Raw genomic sequence first — 13,024 nt, 5'->3', positions numbered from 1 at the left:
CAGTTGCTCCAGATTGAGTCTTTGAGACAATATTAGACAACAAAAAAGAGAAATATTTTAATTTTTCTAGTCAAAATTTCATTTAAAAAGTCATAAGGTCTCTACTTCTTAAAAAGGATGTGAGATATCATATAATGGAATATTGATATACCATGGACCATTAAAATAAAACAATAAAGGAAAAAGAATTATAAACTAGAAGTGTTCCCTAAAACTTATGCTAAGGAAAATTGTTATAATTGAACAAAAAATTTCTGTCTGAGCTTCCTGGTATACAACACAAAAGGGAGGCACCATGAATTGCATAATTTTTATTAACTGATAAAAGAATGTACAAGAGGTACGATTTGCCTAACTTTCAGGAATTAATCGAATTCATTTATTTAAAAGCATTAAAATCTTAATGGTTGATAAACTTAGCAGTAATTTACAAAACTTGTTCAAATTATTTTCACAGTGGTCTTTGAAACAGAGGTCATAATATCATTTTAATATCCACAGACATTTTCATGCTTTTCCTAATATGATCTCCGTACATGGTTTCTCTGCTTGAAATAGTAGTAAGTATTTTGTTCTTTTTAAGGGTGAACCAGGCATTATGGGCCCTTTTGGAATGCCTGGAGCATCAATTCCTGGACCACCTGGGCCAAAGGTATATACTCTTGGGAATATCTTTTTCTTGGATCTTTGGCAGTTGGAGAAAAAAAAATTTCATGATATCAGTGAATTAGAATTTTAATTTTGGAAGAGCCTTAAGAAATGATTTAGTTCAGCCCTGGTATTTCACAGACAAGCAAATGAAAAGCCAGCAGTAGAGTTAGGACTAGAAATTGAGTTTTGTGCTCCTGGTCCAAGCTCATTTTAGCCTTCATTACCTCTTCCAAATCCTAGACCCTGATGCAGGTAAGAATTTATTACATTTATCCCTAAGAATCTACTAGGATTTATCATTGAAAAGTCTGTCATAAAAGGAATCCATGCAGTTTTAAGAACATTCCCAGATATTCTTACAGTCCAAATATTTGAGTCTAAATTGCCACCTATCATTTCAGTGGACTTTCTCCTAATAGCTGTAGTAGTCTTTACTGACAGGTTTTATTAGAATTTGCCCCCTCGAATATGTTAGAAGAATATATAATCTCAAGTCTGAGATGGATACATTAAGCTCTTTACAGATTGGCCAATCTCTTTTTTGCTATGTACCCTTGTGATTTCTTACGCAACCTATAGCCTGTGAATGTTGTTTGAAATGTACAGGGAGATAGAGGAGGACCTGGGATACCTGGATTTAAAGGAGAACCTGGACTTTCTATTCGAGGACCAAAGGTATGTTTTATTCACATTCTTTTTCTGTACGTGAGAGAAATGAAGGTAGATTTAATACATAATAAATTGTACTACTTGGGAAGTCCCTATGTTATGAACTAAAATGTAAGAATATAGCTATTCCCCCCTTTTTTTTGATCAAGCAGTTTATTTTTTATGCATGTGGGGAACAGTAGCTTCTACGGTTAAATTTTTGCTGACTAGACAATTGTTTGAAAATGTACTTTTTGCAGTGACTGGGATACAAGGGATTACATGGCTTCTGGTCTCTTTCATTTACATATTAACTTCTGAAGTACCTGTTCTGCAAAACATTGTGCAAAAAAGCGTGTATTTGGAAGTTTTAGTGAATAAAAATTTCCCCTGCTTTGATTAGCCATCCTTTGGAGTTATTTCAGATGAAAATTTAAATAATTATAGAAGAAATCAGCTTTAAGTAATCATATCTAGTGTTCCACAGGAATGAAGCACCATTTCCCTCTCTCTTTTTACTGTCCTCAGCATCACAGCAAAATTTAGTGTTTATAACATTCCTAGGTGTCAACACTCACATCTCTGTTTATGAAAACAGTCTTTAGGGCCCCATAATCAGCACTTTTTAAATTAATGGCATGTTGTTCTGTGGCTTAGAAGCTGATGTATGTGCCCTCCTATCAAATCGTCTCATCTAGGGTTCAAGTACTAAACCAATGACTTCCAAAGTTAAAAAAAAAGAACATGTGGTGTCATCTTTTAAAGGAAATATAACGCAAAACTTACTGTATAAAACTGATATAAATTGGAGTGGTTCTTATTTGAAAGCAAAGGGGAGGATCTGGAGCCCCCACTGTTCTTACTGCTTTAACAGTCCTCCTCCCCGCTACAGTGACAACTGCCCTAGTTTGCCCAGGACGGAGGGGGTTCCTAGGATGCATGGCTTTCAGGGCTGAAATTGGGAAAATCTTGGGCAAATTGGGGTGGGCTGTTCACCTGCTCCCCAGACCCTGAGGTAAATGGAACCTAAGCTATGTAGACCCCTCCCTATAATACCCCAAGCTATACAGACAACTCAATGAGAAAATTCCAAATTTTCTCATGTGATAACTACAGATATGACCTTGATCAATTACATTTGTGTGACAATTTTAATATTGTTTGACAGTGTGTATATACAACCCATGATTTATGGCTATCTATCTATCTACTTCTCTTTGAAATAGGAATAAAATCCGATTAAATGTGCTGCCGGAGTTTATAAGCCCCACCTGTTTTCTGCTGATGGTTATTGGGCATTGTAGGTGAGGGTATTTAAAGATATTTGCCTCCCGCCGCCGCTGGGCTCTAATGATACTCTTTCTGCCACTCTTCCCTAATTCCTTAGGTTTTAAGTTCTGGGAGGGTCATATATGCCTTTGAATATCCGATGAAAGTTTGGGCACATTAATTCAATTTTGTGCACTACTTCAAGGATCTCTCAGATCTCCCAAGCTGATTTCAATATATCAGATTTTAATTTTTGCCCTAATTTCTAATGCATGTGAGAGACACTTCAAAGTGAGTCACTTTGTAAAACATTTTCTTGAATCCAGTGCAGAAAAGTCCAGTGGCAGAAATCCATCTATAAAAATATTGTGAGGAGTCCAAAATAAAAATCTGCCCCTACAGGCCCCTTGATATTCCTGTTAACATGAGAAGGAACAAGCTACCTGAAATGCTTGCAGGAATGAGGACAAAGATCTCTAGGAAAAAAATGTTTGTAAACTGTCAGCATTTTAATGGTTTTTTCCTCCCTCCACTCTGGTTGCCAGAGGTTAAGCAATAGCAGCTGCTGATAATTTGTTATGGGCTTGGAACTTAGAAATAAAAACTGAAAAGTGAATTGTGATTCCAATTTTCTTTTCCTTTCAACTTAACTAGGTAGCAGTTACTGCTTTATTCTGTTGTTGACCCTCTCCTTGTGTAAACATGGAGAGAAATGGAAATCTGATTTTGGGACAAGTCTCATATGTGAATGTTTAGAGCTTTAACCTTAAATATAGTCGAAATAGCATAAAAAAATTGCTTCTGAGAAGTGACCAGTTCCCTGTAGTTGGGGATATACTAAAATTCACTTCTCTGGAAGAACTTACTCTTGGTCTCTCACATATAACTTTTTTTCTTTTTCCTTCTCTAGTCATAAAGGAATCTCTCATATAACTTTAAGAAATCATCTTGGATTTTTGTTGATGATAAATAATTCATTAAGGTTTTATAAGTGACCACATATTTTCTAAAGATGATCATTCTTAAGAAGACTAACCAGACAAAACCAGTCTCAGATTTAACAGGAAAAAACAGCTATGGCAGTCATGGTTTTCAAAGTAAATTTATTTTTTTTATTGCTTAAAGGAAAGGCGGTTTTTCCCCTTTTCTCCAATCAATCATTCATTCGTAGGAGTAGAATTAAGAGTTTTGGGGATTTGGATTTGGCGCAATATTTTAGCTTAGAATAATGGCAATTTGATCTTAGAATTTGCTTGCATGTAAGGAAAGTACTTCAGAGTCCTGCTACTTTCTTCATTCTTGGATACAAAGGTCTGCCTGTTATTAGAGTTTTCTCCTAATGTAAAAAAAACGTAAATATTTTTAAACACGTACAGCTCTTTATCAAAACAAGGGATGCATATTGACAAGGGCTGTTGTAAAAGTTACCACAGTAACAATGGAATGTGGTGTCGAAAGAAATACTACAAGTTTTATATATAAGTGTAATGAACTTATAGTTATTAAGCCTTCTTCTAAAAGAGTCTTCTTAATTTGTTTTCTTCCTCTCTCTCCATTTTCCTTTAGTCATATATTTCTCTGATTTCCATTTGTAAGAGAGTTACACATCTCGGAAAACTTGGTTGTCTAAAGAACACTAATCTCCCCTCCTTGCTCTCTGCATTGGAGGCTAATGGTTGCTACTAAAAGTTTTTATGCCTAAGGTTGTTACTGTAAAGCAATGTTTATAACTTTTTCCTAGGTCCCAAGACAAGAAACACAAACTCTCAATGTCCCATCCCTTATAACATGTTTTAAAAAAATTAATGTTTTTATTTTCATTTGGGTTTATTCCTCATGTAATTTGGGCCCCATTGACAATAGGCTTAACACAACAATAGGAAGAATATAGCTATCTTAGTCCACATTCAAAATTTTGGTATGTATTCTTTTTCTATTCTTCTCACACTGTGCTTACTAAATTTTCTCATTTTTATACTTTTTCCTGATTTATGATGCATTAAAAACTTATAATTTTTAAAATTAAAATTTTAGCGATAAGCCATTTTTGAATTCCTGTGAAGTGTATTTTTCCTGCAGAGGACTTTGTAATGGTTTATGTATATTCTTCGCATTCATTCCACGCCTCCCACTGAACTCAAGTGGATAAGACTTACGAAGAGATAATGAGTTGCATGTGTGGTAGGAATTGCTCCTAAAATTTTTCAAATTATTCCTCTGCACTTATGAAATCCACCTTTGGCATATTGAGTTGGTGTTATGTTTAAGTTTAACCTGGTGTTTTATAGTTTAGTCTCATGATACCACCTGGTGTTGGCATTTATCCAGGGTGTCCAAGGCCCTCGGGGACCAGTGGGTGCTCCAGGACTCAAAGGCGACGGCTATCCTGGTGTGGCTGTAAGTGTGGACATTACTTCTCCTTCTTTCTTCCCTCCCCCCTTCCCTCCCTCCCTTCTTCCTGAACACTGCTTACTACAGGGATGCTCATCCCTCCCTTATTGTGTTGTCTCAGGGGCCTCGAGGATTACCAGGACCCCCAGGACCAATGGGTTTACGTGGAGTGGGAGACACTGGAGCAAAGGTAAGATTTTAAAGTAGGCAACATACTAGCCTCTAAAAATGAACCTATAAAGTGACTTTGGTAAAGGTGGAATTTTTTATCAAACAGAAGTGTAGAGGTATCTGAAACAACTGATGAGATTATTTGCCCTCATTGATGGACTGCCTGGGGAACTAATCTGAACGTGTAGATTAACTTTGTAACTTTTCTCCTTCTTTGGCAGCAGCTCTCGCATTCCTTTGCCACTTCCTCTCCCTGTAGCAAGATCAGAGCTCAGTTTGGAGCCCTCATCTCTCCTCTAGCCACGCTCTTTCCCTGGGTACTCTCACCCAGTCCCATGGCTTGAACCACTATCCATATGCTGATGACTTCCAAAGTTCTATCTTTCCTCCCCCTCGCTCTGGTCTCACATATCTAGTTTCTTACCGTATATCCCCTCTTGGGCTTCTCACAAACATCTCTAACCTCATGTCCAAAATCAAACCCTTGATTTTCCATGGGCCTGTGAATGGCACATGCCATCGGGCATGCTCATGCTGCAAGACCTCAGAAACATCCTTGTCCCCTTCCTTTCACTCTCCTTCCTCCACGTCTAGTCCTTTGGTAGGTCCCACCAGTGCTACCTCCAGAATATATCTCGACTCTGGCTCCTTTTCTCCTTCTGCTTCTGTCAGACAGTTCACTATCATCTCTTGCCTGGGCTATAAAAATAGCCTCTTTGTTGGTCTTCCCTCTTCCACCTCTGCCTTCCTATAACTTAGCAGGCAGAGTGGTCTTTAAAAACCATAAATCAGCTCATATCCCATTCCTTCTGAGAAACACTCGGGTCACTTCTCTTTGTACTTGAAACAAACTCTGACCACTTTCCAGGGCCTCCAAGCCCCTTTGCACCCCGACTGCAGCTTCTGTCTTTTCTCCCTGGCTGCCCACGTCCAGCCACACTGGCCTGCCCTGCTTCAGCTCATTCCTGCTTCAGGGTTTTGGTTCTTAAATCCTCACCTCAAATCTCACATCCCTGACTTACCTGTACAAAAAAAAAAAAAAAAAAAATCTTATCCCCTCCTCCCCTGTGTATTTCCTATTTGGTGTGGATCCCTTTCTGTGATCATCTTGCTCTTCATTGCTCTGCATATTCCATGAGAGTGGAAGGTTTCCTGGAGACAGTCTCTTTGTTTTGTTCCCTCCTAACTTCGTGTCACAGATAGGAGCTCTATAACCTGTTGAATGAATAGAAAATGATCAATATTACCTGAAAAAGAGAATTTTTCCCTAGAAATATATCTACTCAATTTTTCTAACGTTTCCAAGTCATTAGAAAAGATGTCGTACGTGCTCAATGCCAACTTCTCATCCTGTTTTTGTCCCTGCCGCAGCACTTAGGAGTGACAACACCTTGATACTGCGCCTGTACAATGGGCAGGTGCTCTTTTGTAGTCTCCCAGGTAGGATAAAAGATTGTAGACCCACGGTGCTAAATGTCATCTCTAAGGGAGATCTTTATACCTGCCTTGTCTCTGTTTCTTGGGGTAATTACGAGAGTCCAGTGAGAGGATGCATCCGAAACTGGTGCACACTGTGCAGAGGAGACGAACCCAAGGGGCTTTGATCAGGGTCTGTCTGGGTCTGACTCAGGACTGAATCAGATCCTTGAATCGGCCTCAACAGCATTGATAAACCATACTGAATTTGGGCATTGAGGTATTCTTTTATTCTTTGCATAGGATCTGTCAAAATATTAAAATTTTAAAAATAGAAATTTAATAGGTAAACCTCATTATTTTCTGCTCTGAGTGAAACATTGGTAAAAATTTTTGTTATACTAAATATTTCCCTAGGGAAATGGAAGCTTATTCCTATTTAAACTAAGATGTGAAATAAAATATGTTAAATATATACTGGAATGTGTTTGTATTCCAGTGGAAACAGATGATTTACATTTCCACAGAGTAGATTATTATGAATTTTTTATGTAGGTATACATTGTATTATATTAAGTTATACCATAATGTTACTGCTTTGCATTTGGCAATAATAATAAAGACAGACACTTAGGCACAGATAAAGAACATTTAAAAGAATTTGATTCTTGTGAATATTCCACTCTGTCAGATTATTTATGATACAGACTAAAACATTTACTAAATGATTTCATATGCCATTTCCCACCCAAAGTCTCCTGCTTTTATATTTAGGGGAGAAAAGCAAGAAAAAAGATATTGCTTGAAAAATTTCATTCTGCCTATTTTTTTTTTAAATGGCCAGCCTGTTGCCAGAAGATGTGTCTGAAGTGAAACTCATGTGGTCTTTCTTAGCCCACACGGGAGGCTGGGTGGAAGCAGCCGCCTGCAGCCGGCTTGTAGCTGCGCTGGTAGCTCAGGCAGCAGAGCCTTAGCCAGACGTGCCTCTGTGGGCCCCTTCCTCTCAGCCGCCTTTTCCTTCCCCCTGTTGCTCTTGTCTCTCCCTGTGGAAAGCGTGTTATCCAGGATTTCTCTAGCCCCATAAGGAGATGTTAGGGGAGTGAGCTGGCCTTAGAATCAAAGGAACTTGGATCATAAACTTAAATATAAAGGAAATTGTAAAAGCAAATAACAGCTTTTAAATAACCTTTAAAATCATCTCTCCTTTTTTATAAATGCCTCAAACTCACTATGCGCTTTTTTTTTTCCCTGAAGAAAACTTTTGGAAAGACACACACACACACACACCCACACGCGGACAGACACTGGTTACGAAAAAGGAGACATTTTGAAAAGTCTAATTCTGGTTAATGTTGTCCTTCCGGTTTGGTAAAGTGGAGGTGAGGCTCTCAGAATGCCAACAACTGCCAATGGCAGCAAAAGCACAGGACCCAAATGTGTGCAAAATTCTTCTTCCATTTTGAGTTATAATGATAGAGAAACTATATGTGGGAGAGTGAGTGTGTGTGTGTGTTGGTATAGACATATATATCCTGATATGTTTTTCATTTAAACTCTGTGTAGTCACTTTAAAATTTTGGCCTAGAGGCATTAACTTGCCAAACAAATGTGTTTTGAAATGAGGAAACCATTAAGGTTGACGATTAATTTATGGTAGGTTTTTGTGATATTTAGTTAGGGTCACATGTGTTTAGCATATGACAGACATTAAACTCAAAGCTTCTGTGTTTTAGAATCTATAAAAAGCAATCCCTGACATCCAGCACCCATGTGCTCTGTGGCTTTTTCCCAAGTGGAAACATTCCATTCAGCATTCGTGGTTATAGTCCTTCTAGATATGAATATCTTGAATTTAATTCAAATTTTGATAAGACCTGACGTATTTCCAAAATTCTTGTAAAAACTAACTTTCAAGGAGATAGTAGATATAGTTTTAAAATTCACTTTTGGAACATGCTGGGAAGAGGGACTGATAATCTGGTCTCTTGCTAAGTGGGAAATGCTCACCCAGTATCTGGACTCCTGGACCCCAAATTCCTGGCTGAGGAAGACAGGCTCAAAGACCCTACCCATCACTGCCTGCATTTCTTCAGTGAAGCCCTAGGCACTAGGGGGACCTCTTATGATTTGAAGGCAGTCATGTCATTAATCTCATTTTTCTTTGAGAAGCTGCAAATGACTCTTTGCTCCTGTGTTTTCACCCCCAAAAGCTCCTGAGGAGCATGTGGCCTAAGGGCTGATTTCCTGATATCCCTGAGTATAAGAGTTTGTGTCTGGCCTCATAGAAGAGGAATGCAAGGTGTGGCTCTCCTGACCTCCCTAAGGGCAGGTACAACCTGCCATGCACCTCCCTTAGCTCTTTCAGTCCCTCTGAGTGTGCCAGGAAAGGCCATGACCCTCCCCAAAGCCTTGGGGTGATTGGACTTAGGCCAATCCTTGCACAGAGGAGATCTAACCTGAATTCGGAGGCCCTCAAAGGACCTTTTAACCATCAAGTGATTGGAATGAGTCTGTGGGCAGAAAAGACTTGTTAGATTTTATTGTTATTAGGTCTAGTTACCATTATTATTGTAACTATTTTATGTTACCTAAATATTTCCAGAATATCGTGTCATTTTAAACAATTCCCTTATTTTATAGTTGAGAAATCAAGGACCAGAAAAGTTGAACAACTTACATCTTTACAATATAAACATTTTTGATACTATATTTGTTTTGTGTATGAAAGAGAGACTATGAATATGGATGAACGAATGAAAAACTGAATGGATGAATAAATCAGAGCAGGAAGAATGACTTACCCTGATCCACACATGCTCAATCTCTAATACTGTCCGTCTTCTAACTATCTCAGCACTGTTTTATGTACAGTTGGATTGTTTCTCTTTCCATTCTAGCTTTTCCATTGTCAAAACTTAAATTATGTAAACATTAAAGAGAAGTATAAACCCAAACCCAAAAGAGTTAAACATTTTTCAAAAACTTTAAATGTTTGAGTATTGTAAATACATGCTTTATTTGACAAAAGTGGCCTATAGTCATAAATTAAAATGCAAGTCTGTGTGAAATTCCACTGAGTATCATTATTCTAAAAATGTTCCCAGCATCTGAATTGCCTCTCTGTTCTCTGCAATGGTTCACATATGTGCACACCACCAACAGGCCGTGGTGGAACAGAGACCCGATTCACACAGAGATGCGTTAGGAATTTGTGGATTCCATCATCGGCAGACATAGACTGGACAAAAAACTCTATTTTGAACAGTGCCTGATAAGGAGGACTGGCCCAGGATATAGACTTAATGAAATTAAGGGCCAAAATTCCAAAGTGGATTTGAAGAAACTCACCTCCCCATAATATGCCTGCAAAATTGCTACAGGCCAGACAATTGGCTCAAAATGGGGCTAATTAAAGCCAGAGCCATATAAAGTTTAGATGCCAAGCAGTTAGACCCATAGGTTTCAGAAAAGGTCACATTCAAGACCAGGAAAACTTGACTAATTGACTTTTCATGGTTACTCCCCAATTTGGTTCTATACATGATCTCTAAAACCTGAGCTGCACTGCAGTCTATCTTTCAACGTTGCACTCGTCTCTCCTTGTTGTTTTCCTAGCATTGCATTTCTCTTCCCAAGAGTAGGTACATACTTTCCCTTCAGCCCTGGAGACACACACTAAACCCCCTTAACATTCACCACCCACATCACCATCAAAACATTTTTATTTTCAATCATGCAGACTTGGAGGAACTTTCTCCCTGTGGAAAATTATGTTGAATTTCAGTACAAGAGAGCCTACTCTTTTCCTTGTCATTGGGGGCAGTATCAATGTTTCTGTTTTCAAGGCTTACAGCTCAGCTGAATAAGAAAGACTCTTCCTCTCTTGTGAAATTCTTGGCACAAGGCAATCATTTGTTCATTGTTGATTAGTTGATTTTGAGGAAAGGAAAAAATATTCAACAACAAATCCCCCCAAATCCTAAGGCAAGTTTTTAAATTGTGAGATATAGCTGTTTTGCGGTGAATGTTAAAGGTCAAGGAGAGAAATTGATTCAAAGAATTGAAATTAATTAATTTGAGATTTAAAGCTGGGAAAATACCTGAAAGAAAAAGTGACGGCAATTTGAGCGCTTTGTTTTCTAGCATCTGCTTATTTGCTCATCCCTGTGATGACCATCCGGTGATTGTTATTGTCTCCCTATTCATTTTAAAGCGTGCCAGTGACAAATAACTGAGTGATATGACAATGCCCTGTCAATAATCAATACCCGTTGCCAATATCTGGGTTGTCTGTGCATGAGCTTAGAATAAAGCCTCTAAACTCCCACTGACATTCCGGCGACCACAAATGAGGTGCTCGGGAGTTACTGACCATGACATGTGCTGAGTTACAGAATTTGTTACAGGGTGTGCTTGTATTTGTGGTAGTTGAAGCCTTAGTGGTTATATCTTAATTTTGTTTAAAAACCAGAAAGGAACATTAAGCAGCTGCTAATCATTGCTTTGACTTCTTCTACCTTATTTTAAAATTCAGTTGTTCCTTGGTTTCATCTTTTAGCAGAATCTTTAGAGTACTGTTCCTTGGAACATCCTTAAGAGGCTGATTCTTTTCACAGTGAATTCAATTTGCTTTTATTGTCCCCAAAGTAGAAAAGCATAAAATCGCTTTTGGAACAAATGTAACTTGCTTTTACAGTCCTCTCAGAGTGGTGGGGACTTAATGGGCACAGAGAGAGAGTGAGTGATTAAAGCCTTGTTAATGTGTGTATTGGTGGGGAGGGAAATAGTCGAATGGGCTGATTATTTTCTCAACTATTGTATTTAAGTTTTATAAAATTTGTAAGGTATATGGGTTTTTTTCATTGTCACTGTTCCACTTTGAAACCTCTGTCACTTCTTAGCTGTGCGACCTTAGCAAGTCATTTCGTCTCCCTGAGGTTTGTTATCCTCATCTGTGATTTGGGAAAACAATGCCTACCTCTCAGGTTTATTCTGAGAAATTAATAGAATAATGTACATGAGACATTTTTATGAATTCTAACACATTAAATATTATAATTTGTAGTAGCCGTATTACGCATTACTCTGACACATCACATACATTGTAGGATGGATCAAAAGAAAGATTAAGAATTTGTGTAGGTAGGAGATCTGGAATGAGACCAGTTAAAACATTAGAGTAAACCACAGAACTGAGGAATGGTAATGGAGGGAAAATGGAAAAGGATGCTTTAGACAGCTGGATTGTGTGGGCTTCTTATAATCCAGGATGAATCTTATAAAACAGGATGTTCATTCATCTCCTTGAGAGAGTGTGATCGACTTAATGCAGGAAAAGGACTTTCACTGCCACCCTGCTGTCGTCTTTGCATTAAATGGTAGCTGGAAGAAAGTCTGTGGAGAAGTTAGCATCTTGCTTCTAGTCCCAGCCAACACCAAAATGGGAGATGGGCTCTGGAGTCACATCTGGGTTTGAATGGCTCCAGGCTGCATGGTTTTTGGCAAGTCATATGTCCTTTCTAGCCTTAATTCCGTTATCTGTTAAATGGAGTAAGTTGATGTTGATAGGCTCAGGTAAGATAATGAATTAAAAGTATCTGCCACCTAATAAACTTAATAAATGTTGATTTTTACTTATTATTATAGTGTTAATATTAACCAAAGCAAAGATTCATAGTGAGAAAATGAATGAATGCGAATGTGTTTGTTCTGCTCTTTTTTTTTTCTTTCTTTTAAAATGTGAAAGCTTTAATGTATGGCTATTAGAATCATCATAAGATTAAGTCTGTTTTTAAAGGAGTTAAAATTAACCACTCTGTGAGATTATAGTCTGGGTAAAACCTTCACTGAATCATTTGTTAAGTTCACATACACAAATACTGCAGACAAGCTTACATTTGGCCATTTCCTGTGAAAATGAAAGGAGTATCTTTCATCTAGAATCCTTTTTGTGGGCCAAGGGGAAGTGGTGGGCAATCTAAACAGTTATTCTTCTTTTGAGGGAGTGGATGCGGGGGGAGGCGTAGGGCTTAGGCTATGGTCCTATGAAATTGTTGTTACCAGAAGCAGCTCTAAAATTTGCTCGCAGGTTGCTCATTATCTCCTAATGCAAGGGCTCCCTCTGCAGGCTCCAACAACCCTCAGATGTTGCGTGGGAGGCTAAGTCCAGCTACACAAGAACCTGTTGTAATTTCCTATATTTGTGAATGTCACTCTATCCGTTGTCAATAAACTGCATATCTGAAAATGTCACAGGTCAATGCACTTCTTAGGTATTGATGACGCTGCATTGTGGCAGAACCAGTGTTGTCAAGTGGCAAAGTGAGACCTGCCCACAATTCTCTCACTCACATTCACAAGTCTAGCAGCCTAACATGGACACATGACCCATGGAACAACAAAAGACACGATCCATTTTCAAAGATTCCACCATAGTGGAGAGACACTATATCTGTGGATTCACAGCTAAGTGCCTAAT

At 38.3% G+C, this 13,024-nt stretch overlaps 1 protein-coding gene across 1 annotated transcript in view; it reads left to right on the top strand.

Annotated features, from left to right (window-relative positions):
- Positions 1–13,024, top strand: part of COL28A1 (collagen, type XXVIII, alpha 1) — a 181,455-nt gene that overhangs the window by 102,186 nt on the left and 66,245 nt on the right. Inside the window, exons 20-24 of the mRNA XM_012647465.1 lie at positions 458–474; positions 559–652; positions 1,258–1,326; positions 4,897–4,965; positions 5,081–5,149. Of these exons, the coding sequence (XP_012502919.1) occupies positions 458–474; positions 559–652; positions 1,258–1,326; positions 4,897–4,965; positions 5,081–5,149 (318 nt within the window). The remainder of the gene's footprint in view (positions 1–457; positions 475–558; positions 653–1,257; positions 1,327–4,896; positions 4,966–5,080; positions 5,150–13,024) is intronic.

This window comes from Propithecus coquereli, unplaced genomic scaffold (genome assembly GCF_000956105.1).
Source record: "Propithecus coquereli isolate 6110/MARCELLA unplaced genomic scaffold, Pcoq_1.0 Scaffold108, whole genome shotgun sequence".
In the NCBI taxonomy this organism is placed as follows: Eukaryota; Metazoa; Chordata; class Mammalia; order Primates; family Indriidae; genus Propithecus; species Propithecus coquereli.
This window is presented reverse-complemented; position numbering and strand designations above follow the sequence as displayed.